Source organism: Phyllopteryx taeniolatus, chromosome 1, assembly GCF_024500385.1.
Source record: "Phyllopteryx taeniolatus isolate TA_2022b chromosome 1, UOR_Ptae_1.2, whole genome shotgun sequence".
In the NCBI taxonomy this organism is placed as follows: Eukaryota; Metazoa; Chordata; class Actinopteri; order Syngnathiformes; family Syngnathidae; genus Phyllopteryx; species Phyllopteryx taeniolatus.
Genome location: NC_084502.1, coordinates 40,130,158 through 40,152,667, shown reverse-complemented (window position 1 = coordinate 40,152,667; position 22,510 = coordinate 40,130,158). Strand labels below are relative to the sequence as shown.

The 22,510-nt window shown below is 43.5% G+C and overlaps 1 protein-coding gene across 7 annotated transcripts in view; it reads right to left on the bottom strand.

Annotated features, from left to right (window-relative positions):
• The window catches only part of LOC133487863 (nuclear receptor coactivator 3-like), an 85,566-nt gene that overhangs the window by 7,784 nt on the left and 55,272 nt on the right, over positions 1 to 22,510 (bottom strand). For all 7 annotated transcript variants that reach the window (XM_061795130.1, XM_061795096.1, XM_061795079.1 and 4 more), the window contains 11 exons: positions 19,997 to 20,157; positions 18,633 to 18,730; positions 18,376 to 18,550; positions 9,714 to 9,896; positions 8,944 to 9,030; positions 8,687 to 8,827; positions 8,400 to 8,547; positions 7,618 to 8,123; positions 6,437 to 7,527; positions 6,190 to 6,319; positions 5,871 to 6,029 (listed from right to left, as the gene is read on the bottom strand). In XM_061795130.1, the coding sequence (XP_061651114.1) occupies positions 5,871 to 6,029; positions 6,190 to 6,319; positions 6,437 to 7,527; positions 7,618 to 8,123; positions 8,400 to 8,547; positions 8,687 to 8,827; positions 8,944 to 9,030; positions 9,714 to 9,896; positions 18,376 to 18,550; positions 18,633 to 18,730; positions 19,997 to 20,157 (2,879 nt within the window). The remainder of the gene's footprint in view (positions 1 to 5,870; positions 6,030 to 6,189; positions 6,320 to 6,436; positions 7,528 to 7,617; positions 8,124 to 8,399; positions 8,548 to 8,686; positions 8,828 to 8,943; positions 9,031 to 9,713; positions 9,897 to 18,375; positions 18,551 to 18,632; positions 18,731 to 19,996; positions 20,158 to 22,510) is intronic.

The window sequence follows — 22,510 nt, the reverse complement described above, 5'->3', positions numbered from 1 at the left end:
CTGTAGCAACCTTCTGATTACGAGACAGAGGTTTTTCGTCACTTTGTCCTGACGTTTTATACATCTAAAAAGAGATGTGGTGCACCTTTTCGAGATAAAATAATTAGATTTTAACGCCAAAACTTAGAATCACACTAAACCGGAAGTAACGCAGGCGTCGCTTCCGGCTTATTATTTTCTTCTAAATTAATTACGTACATTTTTATCCAAACCAATATACGCTACAGAAGATTACATACAGGGCTTGACATTAACTTTTTGGCTCACCAGCCACTGTGGCTAGTGGTTTCCCAGACTTACTAGCCATTCAGCATTTTCCCTAGCCACAGTTTTACTGTTGGATAATAGGGGTTATGCGCAACCAATTTCCACATTCGGTAAAGCAGGTCAAAGCACTTGAGAAAACGAAATGTAGTAAAGTTATTCTCCTGTCTCAGTGGTCCCGGACAAGTGTGCTGTCGTCACATCTGAGTGTGTTGCCAACCACTTGAGGCCGGCTCAGAGAAGGGATCACAAAAAATGCACTTGGACAAATGTGTGGGTTTTCCTCCTTTTACATCAGATTTTTCACTTCAATACACTTCTCTCTTCGTGCATAATGTTTGCACAGTTGTGTGGATGTGTGGGTGTTTTTTTCTAAAAGAGAAGGACAAAAAAGGACCAATAGGCAAGTGCACACAACATGGGATAAAAAGGTACATTTTACAAAGCAGATTTATCAAAACACTTAAGCCAGCAACATTTAAGCAGCCAACACAGCACTACCGGTTGACACACTTATTTTGAAATTCAGATGACATCTGACATCTGACAAGACGAGAAATAACTACCAGATTCCTGCAGTATTAATCTCTCGCCGCAACCACAGCAACTTGAAATATATTGATGGTTCTAGATGATGCCATCTTATTAATATTCTACTATGAATACTCTGGGGGCAAATAGCACGGATGAGCCCACTTTAATTAACATCGGTTTTGTGAAAATTAGGTCACTTTTTGGTTTTGCTAGTCAATGATCTTATCAGAGACCATAATCTTAATATGATTGTTTTTTGCGAGACTTGGTTAAAACCAAATTAATTTTTACCACTTAATGAGGCGTCTCCCCCAAATTTTATGAGTTCACATGTTGTGCAACCGATTAAGAAGGGAGGGGGTGTCGCCCGCATCTTTGTATCCGTTTTCAACCTCAGCACTAGCCCAAACATCGACTTTAAAACATTTGAGGCTCTCGTTATGCAATCTACAACACCATTGCCGTTCTACCTTGCAGTTATCTAGCGCCCCCGGCCCTTATGCTGGCTTTTTAGAGGAATTCTCAGAATTTATTGCAGCCTTGGTGACCCACGCAGATAATATATTAATCATGGGTGATTTGAGTATTCATATGAATTCTCTCTTGAAACCTCTTAGCGCAGTTATTCAGACAATAATTAATTTTGGTTTCGTGCAATTAATACATGAATCGACCCATAATGATGGTAATACTTTAGATTTGGTTTTAACCCGGGGCAATGCGACCGCAAATGTAATGGTATTTCCCTATACCATTGCTATGTCCAACCATTCATAAAATTTGAAGTCTTGACCCATTGCCATCGTTCTGACGACAACCAAAGCTATAGCAGAATATTAGTTCTTCAACTACTACTGCACTTGCTGAGCTATTACACTCAGCAATTGCCTCGTTTCCTTCTTATGTGGGCCCGACTAATATTCTCACAAATTATTTTAATGTGGCTCTGTTATGCTCTCAACACCGTAGCGCCATTAAGACTAAAAAACGTGTCCCAAGAAATTTACTTCTTGGTTCACAGATGAAACCAGAGAACCAAAAAAAGCTTGTCGGAAGCTTAAGCGCAAATGGCGTGCAACTAAACTTGGCTTCCGTCAGGCATGGGGGGATAGCTTACTGAAATACAAACAAGCTCCCATTTCTGATTAAACTATTTCTTTTTCCAAAATAATTTGTCTTAATAAATAACCCTAAATACTTATTTGATACAGAAGCAATTCGGGTTTTGGGTTACAAAAGCAGCCTACTTGGAACAGCTCCTTTTCAGCTGATGATTTAATGCAATTTTTTACAAAAAAAAATGAATGCGATTAAGAACACCGTGCCTCAAGCTCGGTTGAATTCTTTGATCACTGAGACTAATATGGGCACCATTGCGGATACCCATCCGGCTATCCTATCTCATTTCAAGGTAGTATCCCTTGACAGAATCATAACTTGTTAGTGCGGCAAAACAAACAATGTGCTTGTTCGACTCTCTTCCTGGGAAACTTGTTAAAGAGCTGTTTTTAATCTTAGGACCTTCAATCTTAAATATTATAAATTGATTACTCTGGTGTACCTGCAGTTTTCAAGACAGCCGTTATTCGACTCTTACTCAAAAGACCCAACCTCGACCCTGTGAGTCTTTATAGGCCGTTGTCAAATTCTTGAAAAAATTGTAGTACAACAGTCTAATCATCACATGGCCTTTAGCAATCTATTTGAACTTCTTCAGTCCAGATTCAGAGCATACCACTCTACTAAAACGGCCCATGTTAAAGTGACAAATGATTTTTTACTAGCTATGGATTGCAGCACCTCATCAGTACTACAACCTTAATTCCAATGAAGTTGCGACGTTGTGTTAAACAAATAAAAACAGCATACAATGATTTTCAAATCATGTTCAAACTATATTTAATTGAATACACAACAAAGACAATATATTTAATGTTCAAACTGATAAACTTTATTGTTTTTAGCAAATAATCATTAACTTGGAATTTTATGGCTGCAACACGTTCCAAAAAAGCTGGGACAGGGTCATGTTTACCACTGTGTTACATCACCTTTTCTTTTAACATTCAATAAATGTTTGGGAACTGAGGACACTAATTGTTGAAGCTTTGTTGGTGGAATTCTTTCCCATTCTTGCTTGATGTACAGCTTCAGCTGTTCAACAGTCCGGGGTCTACATTGTCATATTTTACGGTCCATAATGCGCCAAGCATTTTCAATGGGAGACAGGTCTGGAATGCAGGCAGGCCAGTCAAGTACCCACACTCTTGTACTACGAAGCCACGCTGTTGTAACGCATGCAGAATGTGGTTTGGCATTGTCTTGTTGAAATAAGCAGGGGCGTCCATGAAAAAGACGTTGCTTGGATGGCAGCATATGTTTCTCCAAAACCTGTATGTACCTTTCAACATTAATGGTGCCTTCACAGATGTGTAAGTTACCCATGCCATTGGCACTAACACAGCCCCATACCATCACAGATGCTGGCTTTTGAACTTTGCGTCCATAACAGTCCGGATGGTTCTTTTCCTCTTTGGCCCGGAGGACACGACGTCCACAATTTCCAAAAACAATTTGAAATGTGGACTTGTCCCACCACAGAACACTTTTCCACTTTGCATCAGTCCATCTTAGATGAGCTCGGGCCCAGAGAAGCCGGCGGCGTTTCTGGGTGTTGTTGATAAAAGGCTTTTGCTTTGCATCGTAGAGTTTCAAGTTGCACTTACGGATGTAGAGCCGAACTGTATTTACTGACATTGGTTTCCTGAAGGGTTCCTGAGCCCATATGGTGATATCCTTTACACATTGATGTCGGTTTTTGATGCAGTGCCGCCTGAGGGATCGAAGGTCACGGGCATTCAATGTTGGTTTTCGGCCTTGCCGCTTACATGCAGTGATTTCTCCAGATTCTCTGAACTTTTTAATGATATCAGGGACCATATATGATGAAATCCCTAAATTCCTTGCAATTGTACATTGAGGAACATTGTCCTTAAACTGTTCGACTTTTTTCTCACGCACTTGTTCACAAAGAGGTGAACCTCGCCCCATCTTTGCTTGTGACTGACTGAGCAATTCGGGGAAGCTCCTTTTATACCCAATCATGGCACCCACCTGTTCCCAATTAGCCCGTTCACCTGTGGGATGTTCCAAACAGGTGTTTGATGAGCATTCCTCAACTTTCTCAGTCTTTTTTGCCACCTGTCCCAGCTTTTTTGGAACGTGTTGCAGCCATAAAATTCTAAGTTAATGATTATTTGATAAAAACAATAAAGTGTATTCAATTACATATAGGTTGAACATGATTTCCAAATCATTGCATTCTGTTTTTATTTATGTTTAACACAACGTTCCAACTTCATTGGAATTGGGGTTGTATTATTACTCGAACTCAGCGCTGCCTTTGATACCGTTGATCACAATATACTACTAGATCGCCTCGAAACGCCTATCGGTATTACATGCCCAGCACTTTCTTGGTGTAGATCTTAGCAGTTAGTACAAAACGCTGCAGCAAGACTTTTGACGAGGACGAGAAAGTTCGATCATATTACCCCCATTCTGGCCAACTTGCATTTGCTCGCGGTCTACTTGAGATGCGATTTTAAGTTCCTGTTACTTACTTATAAAATATTACATGAGTTAGCACCCTCTTATCTCACCGACTTAGTTGAACCATATGTTCCGTTACGAAACCTACGCTCGCAAAAAGCTGATCTTTTGTTTATTCCGAGAGCCGGAAAGAAGTCTGCAGGCTTTCGAGCATTTTCAATTTGAGCTCCAGTACACTGGAATGCCCTACCCACGGATATTAGAGCTGCTACTTCAGTAGAAATGTTTAAATCGTGACTTAAGACTTATTTCTACTCTTTGGCATTTAGTTAAAGTACTGTAGTCCTGTTTTACTGCCGCAAGTCCTATCTCCTCCCCCCTCGTCTCCTACTTGGAGAGAGGGTTAGGTGACAGTTGACCGAATCTGAGGCTGTTGCTGTTTGGGTTCTGAACTGACCAACTAGGACAAGATCTGAGGTGTACCACTTCCCCCGGAGTCGTTGCCATGGAGGATTCTGCTCCAACCGACTGGACCAGGTCCTGAGGCAGAACCTGATAAATGTTGCCCTCTCGACATCCATTGCAGCCTGGTCATACTGGAAGGAAGATCCCACCCCCCCCCATTTGCAGTCTCTTCTCAAGTTTTCTTCCCCCCCCCCCCCCCCCAAATGGGGTTTTGAATTTTTCCTTGCCCGATTGGAGGGGTTTAAACTTGACTTGACACACCCAGGCGTTTGTAGCCATTTTCTGGGGGTAAATTAATCCCAGCACCCCTAAACCTCTGCACCTAGAATTGCCCGTGGAACACACGAACGTCAGACTTCTGACTGCGTCAAATACTCTGCTTCTCGAGGTACACGTGCCACTGCGCAATCATGTGAACTAAACTTCTCAAACATTATTCAAATGCATACAAAATTAATAAATGTTTAAAGCACTTACATTATAGAGATTAACATATTTTATTAAAAAATAAACGACTTTGTGGCCCTTTTTACACTACAATTAAATATTGTAGTGTTAGAGGAAGCTGACGGTGGAATATCCAGCAAGCCGAGTGGCATTGTTTCAATAGTTGCGGCATTGTTTTAATAGTTGCTTAGAATGACTTGATAATCGTTGATGTTAGATGTTAATTATTCCCTAATGGTAGTAGTAGTAGAAGACGTATGTTCATCCACCACTTATTTTGTTAATGTTCACTAACTGATGGTTTATTTATTCCAACACCCTGAGTGTCATGTTGTGGTTGATGACTTGCCTAGTCGCTCAGTTGTAAAAGCTAGTGGTCAGTGTTTGCTACTGCTCTATGAAGTAAAGCGTTCTTTATCAAAGCCACAGAACCTCTCTCTTTACAACTCAGCATTGCCACGGTAGAAAAAATTCAACCCGCTACAGTGACTAGTGGGAGTGGCTGTGTGGGTTGGCGGGTGTTAATGTCAAGCCCTGATTAGATACGTTAGCAGATTCCAACAAGGACCTACAATGTGCAACAAACAAAAAAAATATTAAAAACACACCCATATTTCCTGGGTAGCCATCTGGGCTACCCATCATATTCTCCTGCTTGACAAGCATAGGGCGCCTTCCTGCTCCTCCAAGTCCACCAGGAGGCTTCCCCTCTATAGACAAGGTCCTCTGGAAGTGCCCTTGAGGCCCTGGACCCAAACCTGGACTCTCTAAGTAAACAAAATATTAATAGTCACTCACTCCCCTTACTTCCATATGAGTAATTACAACTATCCTTAAAGACTTGATTGAGAAACAGAAACTCAGATACTCCATGTGATGATGACAATCACGTGATGTGATGACTGATAAATAGATATCTTTGCTTACCTTGAAGGCTGTCATCAAGGCAACCTTGGGGTTTGTTGCTGTCATGTGGCCTAGCGTCTCCAGCCTGATCCGGGTAAAAATCAGAACTGGTCCCCCTTAGATCTCCCAGGATAGACTCAAGGTTGTGCAACTGGAAAACATTTGTAGAAGACTGTCAAAATCCAAGCAGCTAGTTCAGGTGGAACCGTGCTCAGTTGAGGCAAAAAAACAAACCAAAGAAAGAAAAAAAAACATCACATGAACTTACATCATCAGGTGGTTCTGACTTGATCTTGCTCTCATGATGTTCAGGAGCATGGCCAGGGCCACCACGTGGGGGCCCGCAAGCAGTCCCCGAAGTTCCCTTGCCATCTAGCTCCTCCAGTTTGGGCTTCACATCCACTGGCTCTTTGGAATCGTCCTTGTTGAGGAGATAGTGGAGAAGGGCATGGGTTTTTTCCTTCTTGGGGCTAAGTTGCTCCTGCTTCGGTTCAGTGATTAAGCCGGGGCCACTCCCCGACCCTGATCCTCCCGTACCTACTTCATTGCACTCTTGGTTGCCTATTGCAACCTTTCCCGTAGCCTCTGCTGTGATCTTTGCTACTTCATCAGGTGTATTGCCATTCTGGAGTAGCTTGTGGAGGATTTTGTGCTTTTCTTGAAGTGAGCCTGTGTAGCTGGCGGATGTGGACACACTCCCTAACCCACTTGTCTGGCTTGAATTGGCACTAGCAGAGGAAGAGGAGGACACCCCAGTGGATGAAGGGCTAGTCATCTCCCCAGCGGGGTCCTTACTTTCTGAGGTTGGAGTACTACTGTTGTTTGATGGTTGTGGAACAGGAGGCCCTGGAGGTCCACTTCCACCTATTCCAAGCTCCTCAGTTGGCGAAGTCAGCAACTGCAGCAGCTTCTTATGGCCCTTGCTGTCTGGTACCCTTCGAGTAGGCTCCGACGTTGCCGCAGTCACCTCATTGCCCCCATCTCCCAACTCTTTAGGTGGTATAGCTGCCTGGCTGTCTGGTCTATCTCCAGAGTCTTCGGCCTGTGGATACTGATGATGGTGCAAGGGGTGGGAATGGTCACCAGGCCCTGGCCCAGGCCCCGAGCCCACCACTGGGCTTTTGGATCCATCCTGGCCTGGTTTGGCCATTTGGTTTGGCTGGGAGGAAGAGGAGGAGTGGACACTAGGAGAGCTATCTGGTTTATGGACTGGCGAAGGAGACAACAGTGTGGAGGGGATTGAGTTCCCTACTCCTTCACTGATAGCTTGTAAGGCATTAAGGGAGCTGCTGGAATAGGTTGTAGTGTTCCCACCGCCTCCTCCACCACTGCAAATGCCACTCATGGGAGAGTGCATGCCTAAAAGAAAACCACAACACAATGAAGCAAACAAGTGGGCAAATTAACTAATGTTCTGAATGCCAGACTGTTCAATAAGGACAGACTCACCTCCAGGAGAAAATTGATTGGCGCCCATCTTTGGACTTCCTCGATTTCGCGGTGACATTAAGAGTCCCGATTGAGGAGCGCCCATCCGAGGGCTTCCGGAAGGGCTGTTCAACCCACTTAGCCCAAAGCCCCCGCTACTCTGAAAGGGGGGCTGATGTGGGTGGTGCTGCATGCCTTGGCTTGGGTTATTCATGGGCCCAATTTGACTCATATGCCCCATCTGACTGATTTGCATCATGCGGTTACCCATGGCTCCACTCCCACCGCCACTACTTCCTCCATATGCGGCGCAGCCACCCATCTGACCCATCTGACCCATATGGCCCATGTGCCCATGCTCATTCATTCCGAAGCCCCTGTTCATGCCGCCCATGCCCCCCATCACCATCCCACCACTGGGGTTTATGTTCATGTGGGCATTTGGGTTGTGACCTCCCATGGACTGTTGTCTCATGGTGTTCGGCATCATGTTCCCACCTTGAGATGAGCGGTAACCATTAGGTTCTCTGAATAGAGAGAGAAAAGAAATCGGAAGAAAAGAAAAAAACTTCATCACATCACCCTTGTTTTTTCAATGACAGAAACTTGATATTAATCCAGTTACAATATATGTAGGGGTGTTGAGTCTTCTTACTGTTCACGTCTTTGTTGTATAAAAAGCTACTTCAGCTTCCACTTCAGATTCTATGAATGGCTAAGATGTTAGACGTGCTTGCTCTTTTTAAGACTGTATATATCGGTAGTGTTACTTTGGAGGACTGTTTGTATTTCCAGTATCTAACCTCTGAAGGAGGTGAGTAGAGATGAAGCCTTGTGGCTCGTTGCTCATTGGGTGACGGTACAGTTTGCTCTTTGTCTGGGCTGTGACCGGCGTGCCGTCGGACAGGGAGAAGCGATACAGCGGCGTCTCGGCGTGGCCCTGCAAAAAGGCTGCACAAAAGACCAGCATGTTCACCCAATGGTACAAAAGCAAAGGCCAGCATTATAATTTGTTTGTATTTGTGATGACCCCAATTGATAAGAAAGAATATGTTTGAAGCGTTCAGCCAATTACTGGTGTGTAACGCACCCTCATGATAGTGGCGTTTGTGGGACCAGGGTTGCCCGTCACTGTGCTGGAGGAACATCTGGATGCAACGCCTCAATAAATCTTCCCAGCCTGGACGCACTGATGCTCGCAGAGAATTTTGGTCAATCTGGATCAGTTTACCTGCCAGGTCGGGTCAACGGAGGCCAAATGGAGGAAGGGAAAGTGGGAGAAGTGAGAGGGATTAGTTACATTTGAAGACTTGGTCTTTGGTGAACCTGTTCTGTGTAGGTCCTCACCTGAGAGCTCATGCCTGGTATTGAAACTCTCTGTTCTCTCCATAGCTGTAACTCGACGGGCCACGCAGATCATACATGACTGCAGATCTGGTAAAGGGAGAGAAGGTTCAATAATTTGTTACTGTATATACGTAAGGCTTTCAGTTTTGTTTTTTACACCTCAAATTTAAAAAAAAATTCCCAAACCAAAAGTCAACAATATACTGTATAATAATCACTAATCTCTATATACAAAGACTGGTAGAACGTGAACAGAGTGAGAGGTTCCCCTACCAAGAAATAGTGTGTCAGTACCTCTGCAAACCTGCATATTTGGTTGTACATTTGGGGTGTTTTTTTCAGATGCTGGAATCGTTGCTACTTCCAAATAAATTATTTGTTCTGACTCATGACAATTTAGTGTCTGAGGAGTGGATGCATTTTAATCTGACTAACATCTTTTGTGCCGCCTTACCTTCTAGACATGTAGCCTTAATCTCTTGGCACTACTTCATACATTATCACTCACTGAAGTCATTCTACAATCGTAGTAGTGTTCGTGTATCCTTGATTTGTTGTCTAATCTGATGAGGGTTGTAGACTTTTCTTTTGAACATTCTACTCAAATTGTCCTATCGATTGTATTTAAGAATATCAGTGTCATACTCAATTTAGACAGGTCTCATGTTCATTTCTAAGTTCTAATAATTTCTAAGTAGGAGACAAACATAGTCAAAGGTTGCTGGAAAAGATAACCGCATACAAAAAAGTTGTGATGTATGCCAATGTACCTTCACCCTCCTCAATCATGGCCTTTGGCTGCGTAAGTGCAAAACACTGCATGGTCTCATAACGTGGCCCTCCTGGCCCCTCCTCCATAGCGCCATGGGTGTGGCCAAATTTGACAAGCATTCGGCAGTTGAAGGTGTGACTCTTCTGTCGGGCTGCCTCAATTCCCCACGACACTCCATTTACTAGAGATGGACAAAAACATTCATTTTTCCAAAGTCCCGACATTGAATAAATTCCATGCATGTATAAACTCAGAGTCTGCAATCAAATGTCACAAACACACACACAAAAGAAACATTTCCCCACTCAGCTGCTCATCTCGAATAAATGGACCATGGGATTATTGTGCCTAAGGTGTCGATTTCCAATACCCGTCCTTCTAAGTGTACTCTGTTGCTGGCAGAGGCCAGGCACACTTTGTCATCTATCCTCATTAGGGTCCTGACTCCTCATTACACTCACAAACGGTCACGCACACACGCACATGCGTGACAAGGCAGTGCAGGGGTCACCTTCAGGGGAGGGGAGAGGAAAAATACAAGAGGGAAGCAAACGTCACAGAGAAAACAGAAACCGTCCTGCAAGGTCTGGTGAGGTCTCATCAAGACCTTGAACTGTTCGGAGGAGGTTTCTGTCTGGCAGGTGCAAGGAGGATATGGACTCGAGATATGTCAAGAGGATAGTTGGATATAGCAAATGTAGCCGGGGAGTTGTTGGTGCAAGCTGATATTTTTTTTTTTTTCATCTCAGCAAAAAAAAGCAAAGCACAGTCACAGGCGGTAAACGATGGCCCTCAAAAATTAAAAAAATCACCACAACACAAAAACACACAACACATTGTTATTGAGTTTAGGAGTTTTTGTGTATTTAACTGTAGATGGCATGGTCATTGGTCATCCCGCAGGAATGTGCAGCGAGAGGTCATTTCATTCACGGCGCCGGAAGGCTAATGACGGTGGCGAGCAGCAGAGCGAGACACAATGAGGGGTGGGAGTGCGGACATGAACATGTTGTGAAACTGCCAACTGTGAGATTCAGCCTATTTCGCAGCCATCTCAGTCTGTGTGAATGGGGGTGAGAAAGTCGGCAGAGACATAGGAGGAAAGGTAAGACGAGACTCACAGGGAAGGAATACAGAAAGGTGCAGGAGAAAAGGCCAGAGCCTCTGTTGTTTACAAGCAATTCTGCAGTGATAATTGAGTGGTGGGCACTGGAAGATATGTGGGGTGGCAAGGGTTGGCAGCTGCCGCCCCCCACCAAATGCCTTACCACCCCAGTTGCCACCCCTACAAGTCGGCAATTAATCTATCAATAATAAATTATAAAGTTCAAAGTTTTATTAGAAATGTTCGTTGTATTGTCTCCATAGTTCTTAGTTCTTATAAATGTTTTAATCAGAATTCACTCCCACCCTGACCCCCCCACCCCTTCAAAGAAAGAAATGGTTGCATCCAAGGGGGACGGGACAGTGCTTAACATAAGCGTAAACTGCAATCAATCTTCACCAAAATGGGTGGACATCTCTCCTTATGCCAAATTCAACCTCTTTGTGACATCTCCTGGAGTCTCTTGGAGACTAACCGGGTTGCCAAGGAGTCGCAGTGAAATTGAACATGTTCAATTTCATTGGAGACCTTTTGGAGACTCCTCTAAATGCTCACAATTGAGAAAAACTTTCATGGAGCTTCATTCACTGCCATTGACGGCTTATGTATCTATGTTTAATTGGGAAGGCTGGCAGTGAATGAGTTAATGTCACTAAACTGCGAGCAATCGTCACCAAAATGCATATGGTCACGTCTAATTATGCCCACTCCAACCTCTGAAAATATAAGAACGGTCGCCCCAATATTTCGGATTTTATGGACGTGAAGCATTTTCCTTATTAAGTTAGGAGGAAAACACTCGTCCATAAAATCCAAAATATTGGGTCGATCGTTCTGATATTTACAGAGGTTGTAGTGGGTAAAGGTAGAGATGTCCACCTAAATATTGGTGACGATTGATCGCAGTTTTCTGAAATTAACGTTAAGCTTTTTGAGCTTGGTGAGCACCCATATATGGACAGCAAACGTTTATAATGTCCATAAAACCCAAAAGATCCCGGATACAAGCGGCCGAAATGAGTTTCCTCCACAGGGTGTCCGGGCTCTCCCTTAGTGATAGGGTGAGAAGCTCGGTCATCTGCAAGGATCTCAGAGTAGAGCCGCTGGTCCTCCACATCGAGAGGAGCCAGATGAGGTGGCTGGGGCATCTGATTCGGATGCCTCACGGACGCCTCCCTGGTGAGGTGTTCAGGGCACGTCCCACTGGGAGGAGACCCCGGGGACGACCCAGGACACGCTGGACAGACTACATCATTCGGCTGGCCTGGGAACGCCTCGGGATCCCCCTGGAAGAGCTGGATGAAGTGGCTGGGGAGAGGGAAGTCTAGGCATCTCTGCTAAAGCTACTGCCCCCGTGACCCGACCTCGGATAAGCGGTAGAAAATGGATGGATGGATGCTCAGTATTTAGAAGACGCACCCTTTTGAGCTAATACAGCCATGAGTCTTTTTGGGAATGATGCAACAAGTTTTTCAAACCTGGATTTGGGGATCCTCTGGCATTCCTCCTTGCAGATCCTCTCCAGTTCTGTCATGTTGGAATGTTGATGGAGAGCTATTTTCAGGTCTCTCCAGAGATGCTCAATTGGGTTTAAGTCAGAGCTCTGGCTGGGCCATTCAAGAACAGTCACGGAGTTGTTTTGAAGCCACTCCGTTACTTTATCTGTGTGCTTAGGGTCATTGTCTTGTTTGAAGGTCTGAGGTCCTGAGCACTCTGGAGAAGGTTTTCATCCAGGTTATCCCTGTACTTGGCCGCATTCATCTTTCCTTCAATTGTAACCAGTCATCTTGTCCCTGCAGCTGAAAAATACCCCCACAGCATGATGCTGCCACCACCATGCTTCACTGGTGGGACTGTATTGGACAGGTGATGAGCAGTGCCTTCTCCACACATACTGCTTAGAATTAAGGCCAAAATGTTCTATCTTGGGCGGCACGGTGAACGACTGGTTAGAGCGTCAGCCTCACATTTCTGAGGACCCGGGTTCAATCCCCGGCCCAACCTGTGTGGATTTTGCATGTTCTCCCCTTGCCTGCGTGGGTTTTCTCCAGGCACTCCGGTTTCCTCCCACATCCCAAAAACATGCATTAATTGGAGACTCTAAATTGCCCGTAGGTGTGACTGTGAGTGCGAATGGTTGTTTGTTTGTATGTGCCCTGGGATTGGCTGGCAACCAGTTCAGGGTGTACCCTGCCTCCTGCCCGATGACAGCTGGGATAGGCTCCAGCACGCCCGCAACCCTAGTGAGGAGAAGCGGCTCAGAAAATGGATGGATGGATGGAAGTTCTATCTTGGTCTCATCAGACTAGATAATCTTATTTCTCACCATCTTGGAGTCCTTCAGGTGTTTTCTAGCAAACACCATGCGGGCTTTCATGTGTCTTGCACTGAAGAGAGGCTTCCGTCAGGCCACTCTGCCATAAAGCCCCGACTGGTGGAGGGCTGCAGTGATGGTTGACTTTCTAGAACTTTCACCCATCTCCCGACTGCATCTCTGGAGATCAGCCACAATGATCTTTGGGTTCTTCTTTACCTCTCTCCTCTAGGAAGGGTTGTGAAACATGCTATGGAGGCCACTGTGCTCTTAGGAACCTTAAGTGCAGCAGAATTGTTTTTGTAACCTTGGCCAGATCTGTGCCTTGCCACAATTCTGTCTCTGAGCTCTTCAGGCAGTTCATTTGACCTCATGATTCTCATTTGCTCTGACATGCATTGTGAGCTGTAAGGTCTTATTTAGACAGGTGTGTGGCTTTCCTAATCAAGTCCAATCAGTATAATCAAACACAGGTGGACTCAAATTAAGGTGTAGAACCATCTCAAGGATGATCATAAGAAATGGACAGCACCAGAGTTAAATATATGAGTGTCACAGCAAAGGGTCTGAATACTTATGTCTGTGATATTTAAGTTTTTCTTTAATAAATCTGCAAAAATTTCAACAATTCTGTTTTTTTCTGTCAATGTGGGGTGCTGTGTCTACATTAATGAGGGGGGAAAAAAATGAAAAATGTATTTTAGCAAATGGCTGCAAAATTTAAGGGGGTCTGAATACTTTCTGTACCCACTGTATCATATGGAAAGTTTCAAATACAGGAATAACATGACAAATGGACATTTATTTATCAAGACAGTACATTTTCCCCACCACCATGAAGCTTGCCATCGAGAGGCTAAAAAGTGCATTGAAATTCTCTGCCTGCCTGACTGTCATTCCATGACAAATTTAACAATTTCCTAAGGTTATATTATTGAAACAAGCTATAGTATGACAAGTTTAATAACTTGCTCAGTGACTGTTTTTTTTTTCTGTTTTTTTTTTGTCAATGTCTTTCTGTCTCCAAGTGTTCTGTAAATTGACAGAACATCTGTTGTCGTACTAGAGCGGCTCCAACTACCGGAGACAAATTCCTTGTGTGTTTTTTGGACATACTTGGCAAATAAAGATGATTCTGATTCTGATATTACTTTCAATATATTTGCTATGAACACATGGGAGTCTGACATCACATTATCACATTAGCTGTGCTCCGCATTGAGAGCAAGCATGCAAAGGCCTAGACATTTTTGTTAAACATTTTGCTGGCCACCATAATAACTGCCGTCTTAAAATGGCTTAAAGATCTTTGTGAATATAGCTGATAAATATCGATAAATGTAGACTGTGTGAAAGACTGACTAAATGTAGACGGTCTAATATTTCTAATGAAAGCTAATTGTAATTGTTGAGAATTTTTATTGCATAGGCTACAAGGACTGGTTTACTGTTCAACATTAAGTTATTCATGTGACATTCATAAAACTTACCAGGAAATGCAGATAATGAAATCTGAACTTGAAATGTTGGTGTTGGTGGGTTGGAGGGGGAGAGCATTATAACGTCTGGCCCCCAACTGAACCTCCTGTCATCTCAGGTAAAACTTTCTAGAAGCACCACTGGTGATGGGCTCTTTATAACCAATCAACAGTGTGGGGAAAGTTCATTTTCTATGCGAACTAGTTCAAAGTTCAGTTCACCGTTCCAGAAATGAACTAGTTCAGTTCATAGTTCATTATTCTAAATTTTGAACAAAGTTCACCATTCAAAAAATGAACTCGTTCATAGTTCTTTTTTTTTCAAATATAATGCTGACGGGCTATTTCCCACAAAATACTGGCATTTCGTTTTTCCATTGTCCGCCCATTCAATCCACAATAATAGCCAGCTGCAGCTTTCACCCTACAATCTGAAAAACACGAGGAAAACATTGTGTTTTTCTTAAAATGGGGAATAAAAACAAAACCAGGACCTTTGTCCTTAATGTGCAAACAAAAACACGCAACACAGTATGACAGGAACAATGGTGAAAGGACAATGATAACTTTGCATTCCTTGCAGCTCTGGCTGACTATACAGTATTAACAAAATATTTTATCTTATCAATTCTTGTAATAAAAAACTAAATCAATTCCATTTTATGACAGTGTGATAGTACAGTGTTTTAACTAAAGCATTCTAATACAAATATTTTTCCTAGTAATCAAATTTTACAATTTATGCACTAAAGAACACATTCATTCCCATTTATGCATTGTCCCTGAACATGGCTCGCGCAGTTGCGATGTAAACATGAATGACGCCTGCGACATATAAAGGCTCATATAAAGTGCGTTAGTGCCCTAACAAAACCTGTCGCTCTTGAATGAAAATGAACTTTGATTCGAAAACCGTTCACAGATGTCAAAAAGAACGTGTTCTCAATATTGTTCATCAGGCAGAAATGAACTAAGTTTAGCTCACGTTTGCCCAAAACTTGAACTACTTTACGAACTTCTGTTCCTCAACTCGTTCAGATACAACACTTCCAATCAACTTCATAAATGGTGCTTCGTACACACTCATGGGGCTGAGTGAAAACACACCAAATAATAGCGTCCTCTCTCTAGCATGTAAATGTAAGAAACGACACATACGCACATAGAAACTCATTGAAGTGAGAGGAGGAGGATGTGGAGGCGCATTATTCAGCAGTAAGTACTTTCCGGATGGCTGTCGTGGGATCTGAATAAAGCTCAGGCCTGTTTTACACTTTCTGGACCACCGAGTGTGACTGACAGCTGTGCCACACTACCTGCTTCGCACCGCGTGGGTAGGTGCTTCCATTCACGTGTGTTTGTGACAGGTGTGTTGCGAGTTCTCCAAAAAGACGCTTCCCTGGAGCCCCTCATTATGGCGGGGGAGATAAGCACTAAGGAGCAAAATCCATAACTGAGTGAGTTTATGCTCATGAACAAGTAGAGTAGGCGTATCCACTTGGGCAACATTGGTTTCTGAATATTTAAACTCAGGCACTACCCTCAGTGTTCTGGTTACTAAAATGTGTGTAGCTGTCTTTGTTACAACACTAGTGTCATCTCAATAACAAATAACCTTGCGAGGAAGCAGTACTTGCAAAAATACAACTGTAATTTCTAACTCACTCATAAGTCAGTACAGTGGGTCCTCTGTTAAAAACGCCCTTCTGTTCCTATGGCAGCGACGTAACCTGAATTTAAAGTCAATATTTGTACAAAAACATTTCTAGTTCATCAACACTATAAAACAATCCAACAAAAAACTGTACGTACGGTGGGAACTGAGCATGCCATTTTGTGCCGAGTGACGACATTCTTATGCCGCTGCACAAATTAGTTCATTGTGCGCCGTTTGTAACCGTGTATGACGACAACCACCTATAGTTGGAGTGAGAGTGGTTACAGTTAAATTAAAAAAATATCTACAAGACCTGGATCAACTCAAAGACGATTTAATATTATTGTAAGAAGGAAGAAAGAATCATACACCAATAGCAGCTTACAGTGAATACTTCTCTGAGCTTCTCTTTTATACCTGTCATGACCCCACTATCTTCATGAACTATGCTCTCTCTAACAGGAAGATGTTCTTGTTTGACTTCGTCATGCTCTGATTTAATCAAATAGGAACTTTCGCCCTTAACCACAGCCATACTCAACAGTCTAATCAATCAATCATTATGAAGCAAGTCACATATTGCAGACTTACCGTAATGTGAGAACAAACAGAAATTAATCTATGATTGTTTTCGTTTCCCATTAGGAGCACATCGATGATACTGCATGTTTTGTTGATTAGCTTGTAATGCATGTGACAGACTGAACATTTGCTCAATAATCTTCAATTTGTTCCATGGGAAAAGTATTTTTCCAAACCATCTCAACTGGCCACTCTTACATAGTTCTAGACCAGTGGTTCTTAACCTGGGTTCGGTCAAACCCCAGGGGTTCGGTGAGGCACTTGCTGGGGTTCAACGGAGGACTCGACACACACCGTGTGTGCGTGCATGTATCCGTAAAAAGCCTTTTAACACTGCATTTTGAATGCCGTTCAAAACGCAACGCTGCGTCAAGGTGGGCGTTTACCATTGCGACGCTGCGCCTCGAGTTGAAATCCTTTGTTCTTAAAACTCTCTTTATTTAACAACATTTCAACAATACACTAGCATTGATTGCTGTGGCGTCAGACAGTGCATCCAATGATAAAAAAGAGCCCAACAACTTTACTCTTACCTATGAACACTTTTCGAGGATTGTAGAAGGAACAGATTTTGTTGTGAATTCCATTCCTCTGACATGAGAGTAGCACTTACCAAGGGGAAATTTTCATTTAATTGAATTTTTTTTTTTTTTGTGTGTGTGTGAAATTCATGTTTTGTTCATTTTGGTCTTTTAACAATGGATTTTGTGTGCAACTGATGCGTGGTTCATTTTGTGCATGACCTGGATGACTGATAATCTACACAGACATTAAAACATATACCTGTTTTGAATTTGAAATAAACCATATTTTATTTTTCAAATTAGGAAGGGTTCCGTGAAATCTAGATGAAACTGGCAGGGTTCCCTACCTCCAACAAGGTTAAGAACCACTGTTGTAGACTTACAGAGTGAAACTAGAGCTTTACTAAGGCTATGTTTACACTGCAGGTCAGCTCCGATTTTTTTTTTTTGCCCCATGTGACATGTATCTGATTTTTTCATGTCAATGTGAACATTAAAAGTCAGATTTTTTTCATATCTGACCCAAGCCTCTTTCATATGTGAATATAAATTGGATATATATCTGACGTGAGTACCGTCTGGACCCTCATGTCGCACTCATCTGACCTATTGGTCATCAAAAGGCAACAAACATCACAGTTGTTCAACAAAACAGACACGCCACAAAAGCAATGGCAGACGAAGGAGCAGAAAACAGTCTGTGGTGAAAAAAAACATGCTTTAGAACGGATAAATATAAGAAAACGTTTCCACAAAATTCTTGAAAGTGCCACAAATACGCCATGACAAGACTGACGCGAGGGGCCACATTTACTTCCGTAAACACAGCGCCTCATGTTTGTGCACAGTTGAGGTCACATTTGTTTTTGTAATGTGAAGGACGAAATAAAAAGACCGGATTAACAAATAAAATCTGAATCGGGAGTCTTGCCCTGCAGTGTGAACGGAGCCAGAGACCTGCATGCGTGCGTGTGTAATTGTGTGCATGTTTGAATCTCACTGTTGGTCCTGGGTAGGTTCTTGTGGAATTCCTCCCTGTCTTCTTCGTGTAGAATGTTGTAGACGCTGGTATTGATGAGCTCGTCCTGCTTGTACTGCAGGTACTGTGTCACATTGTCCGACACAAACACAATGCTGCCCTCTCGGTTCACCACAAACAGGAAGCCGTCCAAAGCCTGGTGGCGCAATGACAGGAAGTCAACAATTGTCCAATGGAAGGTTGAACTGACATTGAGTACAGAGGATAACTGAACTCACCTGCAGCAGAAGAGGCCCTAGATGGTCTTTGTCAATGACCCCCTGACCTGTTGAGGAAACGTCAGATTTCTGAACATCGTCGCTGATGGAAGCCTTTCCTGTAAGGGAAGACAATGAAATTGTATTAAAACACAGGGAAACCCTCACTGGCATTCTCTACTGAAGCTAATCCAGCTGGGGGCAGTGTTTCTCAAGCATCAGTATCTTTTTATACAGGTAAAGGAGGGAGGCGTACGAGGGGGCAGGTTTCTCTAAGGAGCCCATCAAGAGGAGTCGAGGGCTGGGTGCATGTGGAGCAGGTAGTAGCCGTCCTCATGCTTTATATTCAGTGTCAGACTCAGAGGAAGTGTCTGGTAGGCTGAGTCGGAGAGAGGGAGCGTGGGAGAGAGCGAGAGAGGCTCTGCAAGCAGTAATGGTGCAGCGGCAGGAGTTGAGGCACCTGAATTAAGGGTGGGGGTGAGATGTTGAGATGCTGGGAGACGCAGCCAGAGAAACAGATGGCTGCAATAATAAATGATGTTCAGAAAAATGCATTTGGCGTTTTTTTGCAATAGTAGCCACTCGTTTGGATCCCCATATAAAAGGTGAACTACAATACTGCCTAAAATGGAGCACTGAGTAGGTAGGGCAGGAGAGGACGGAAAGAAAATGAGACACAGAGAGAGACGACAAAGATATTGCAACCTAACAAGAGCGAGCGAACCAAATAAAAACCTGCATGACAAGCGTACGAAGGTGAGACAGGGAGAAAAGTAGAACAGGTAGGAAGCGCAAGATGAGTCCAAAAGCCTGTGTCATGTCTGTCTCCACTTCCTGTAACTATGGCAACCTGTCAGCAGCCAGTCAGGGCCAGCTGTAGCTTCTTCCCCTTCCTGTCGAGGTGAGAGACTCCAACTGAGCCCCACAGAAACACAACAACAACCGGCACTAATTCTCCCCTCTAATTCAGCTTTAACTTGGTTGTAGCTTAGAGTTACAAGATCTTTACCAATAGAAACAAAAGGGAAAACACAGCTTTAACACAACTCATGATTTGGCACTTTGGCAGAACGGATGTGATTATGAAATTAAATGGCCACAGCACACAGCTGTACTTTCTCATAACCCCCACCACACACACGCACAGATGACAGGTTCACATTGCTCTCCCAATGTTTCCTCCCAAACATAAACAGGTGAAGCTGTGAAATTTGAGGGAGATGAATGATTGATTCACCCTTGTAACTGGGCTCTGAAGAGTGTGTGTGTGTGAGTGTGTGTGTGTGTGTGTGTGTGTGTGTGTGTGTCCGCCCCAACATTCTCTTCCCCACTCTTCATAACACCTTACGCCACGCAACTTTGCAACAATCAGTCAGACAACTCACCCTGTTCCTTGATCTGGCGGATCTGCCGCACAGTCTCTTTGAGGATGGCGCATTTGTCCGGTTTGACATTGAAACTGTCGATGTCGCTGAGGTTGGCCGAGATAAGCTCAGCCAACTCCTCGATGTACTTGCTTTCCTGCTCCCGCCGCTTCCTCTCACTCCTGCAGGTGGTAAGGTGCAGTAGTAAGTGAATGCTACGAGCAATGACCCAGCGTGGACCGTTTCGTTGATGCTACTCCAGTGTATATATTTTTTTAGATGTGATTGGTTCCTTTTTCCAGAGTTTAGCTTAAGAAGCGACGTGTTTTCCTAGAAGAAGCATATCATGCACTATAGTTCAGCGTAATTCAAAATCCTTCTATGCCACATTTTACAAAGCAAAGAGCAGAAATAAACATTTGTGTATTGTACATGCACACATTGCCAGGTGAGCTACAGTATATTGTGGTAAGATGCCACACACATACTTTCATGCTTACAGAATGAACAGGGAAAAAAACTTTCATGGTGCATGCATCACAACCAATTACTGACTTTTAACATTGAGAATTCTGATGACTGTGGAAATAATTAATTGCTTTTTGAAGATCCTGAAGCAAAATGGAGTACACTACTTGGCTGCAACCAGCAGAGGCACTGTCGATTCAGTCTGAACTAGACAACTCTATGTCAGCGTTAGTCTATAGATTCACACAGCCAAGTTAGCATGCAGGCTAGAGAAGTTAGCATGTCAGTATCTGCAAAACTTCAACTGCCTCGAGACTTCATTCATGTTGGCATACTCATATTTGTAACAAGATGACCCAGTAAGAGTAGACACTTCATTGTATTTTATGTGGCATGTATGTTTAATTGGAGAACGCTTTGTAAGGCCAAAGGCTTAACTTGCTTTCCTTTTGCACTTTCCCCCGCTTTTGTTACAAATGTTTAAATGCTGAAACAAATTTTATACAAAGATTATCCCTGAAACAATTACAGTATTTCCATCAACCCAGCCATTTTCTATACCGCTTATCCCCATTATTAGAGTCGCGAGTGAGCAAGAGCCTATCCTTGCTGACTTTGGGCAAGAGGCAGGGTACATCTGGACTGAATCGCAGGAAAACAATTAGAACGTTGTGGAAATTCCCATTTTCCCAATTAAAATACAAAGGAAACAGTTCATGAAGGCCCCTTTTCACATCATTTTCGGACTAATATTGCTTTGGTTCATGTCGGTCGGGGGCCCCACCAGCCGCTCGTTGCAAGGCATCTTTGACGGCCGCGCGCAAAGGCGACTTGGTTGGAGAAATAATTGTATTTCCATTCATTTTAATGTTCGCAAACTGCTTCAGTTTGCAAACATTGTTTCGAAACAAATTAGGTTCATGAACCAAGGTTCCATTGGAATCTAAACATATTATTTACCAACCAGGCATTTCTTACATATCACTCGTTTATTTTCTCCATAGCCAAATACCCATCACTCTTCTTCTTTTCCTTTAGGCTTATCCCATAAGGGGTCGCCACAGCATGTCATCCTTTTCCATGTAAGCCTATCTCCTGCATCCTCCTCTTGAACTCCAGCTGCCCTCATGTCTTCCCCCACGACATCCATCAACCTTCTCTTTGGTCTTCCTCGAGCTCTCTTGCCTGGCAGCTCCATCCTCATCATCCTTCTACCAATATACTCACTCACTCTCCTCTGCTCTCTCTAACTGTCTCCAAAACATCTAATCTTGGCTGTCCATCTGATGAGCTCATTTCTTAGAGCGAACCTCAACATCTTCATTTCCACCACCTCCAGCTCTGCTTCCTGTTGTCTCTTCAGTGCCACTGTCTCTAATCCGTACATCATGGCTGGCCTCACCACTGTCTTATAAACTATGGCCTTTCATCCTAGCAAAGACTCTTCTGTCACATAACACATCTGATACCTTCCTCCACCCGTCCCAACCTGCTTGGACCCGTTTCTTCACTTCCACACTCACCATTGCGCTGGACGGTTGACCCCAAGTACTTAAAGTCCTCCACCCTTGCCATTTCTTCTCCCTGTAGCCTCACTCTTCCCTCGCCACCCCTCTCATTCATGGACATATATTCTGTTTTACTTCAGCTAATCTTCATTCCTCTCCTTTCCAGTGCATGCCTCCATCTTTCTAACTGTTCCTCCACCTGCTCCCTGCTTTCACTGCAGATCACAATGTCATCTGCAAACATCATGGTCCACGGGGATTCCAGTCTAACCTCATCTGTCAGCCTATACATCACTACTGCCAACAGGAAAGGGATCAGGGCTGATCTCTGATGCAGTCGCACCTCCACCTTAAACTCTTCTGTCACACATACAGCACACCTCACCACTGTTCTGCTGCCCTCATACAGGTCCTGTATTATTCTAACATACTTCTCTGCCACTCCAGACTTCTGCATGCAGTACCACAGTTCCTCTCTGGGTACTCTGTCATAGGCTTTCTCTAGATCTACATAGACACAATGTAGCTCCTTCTGACCTTCTCTGTACTTTTCCATCAA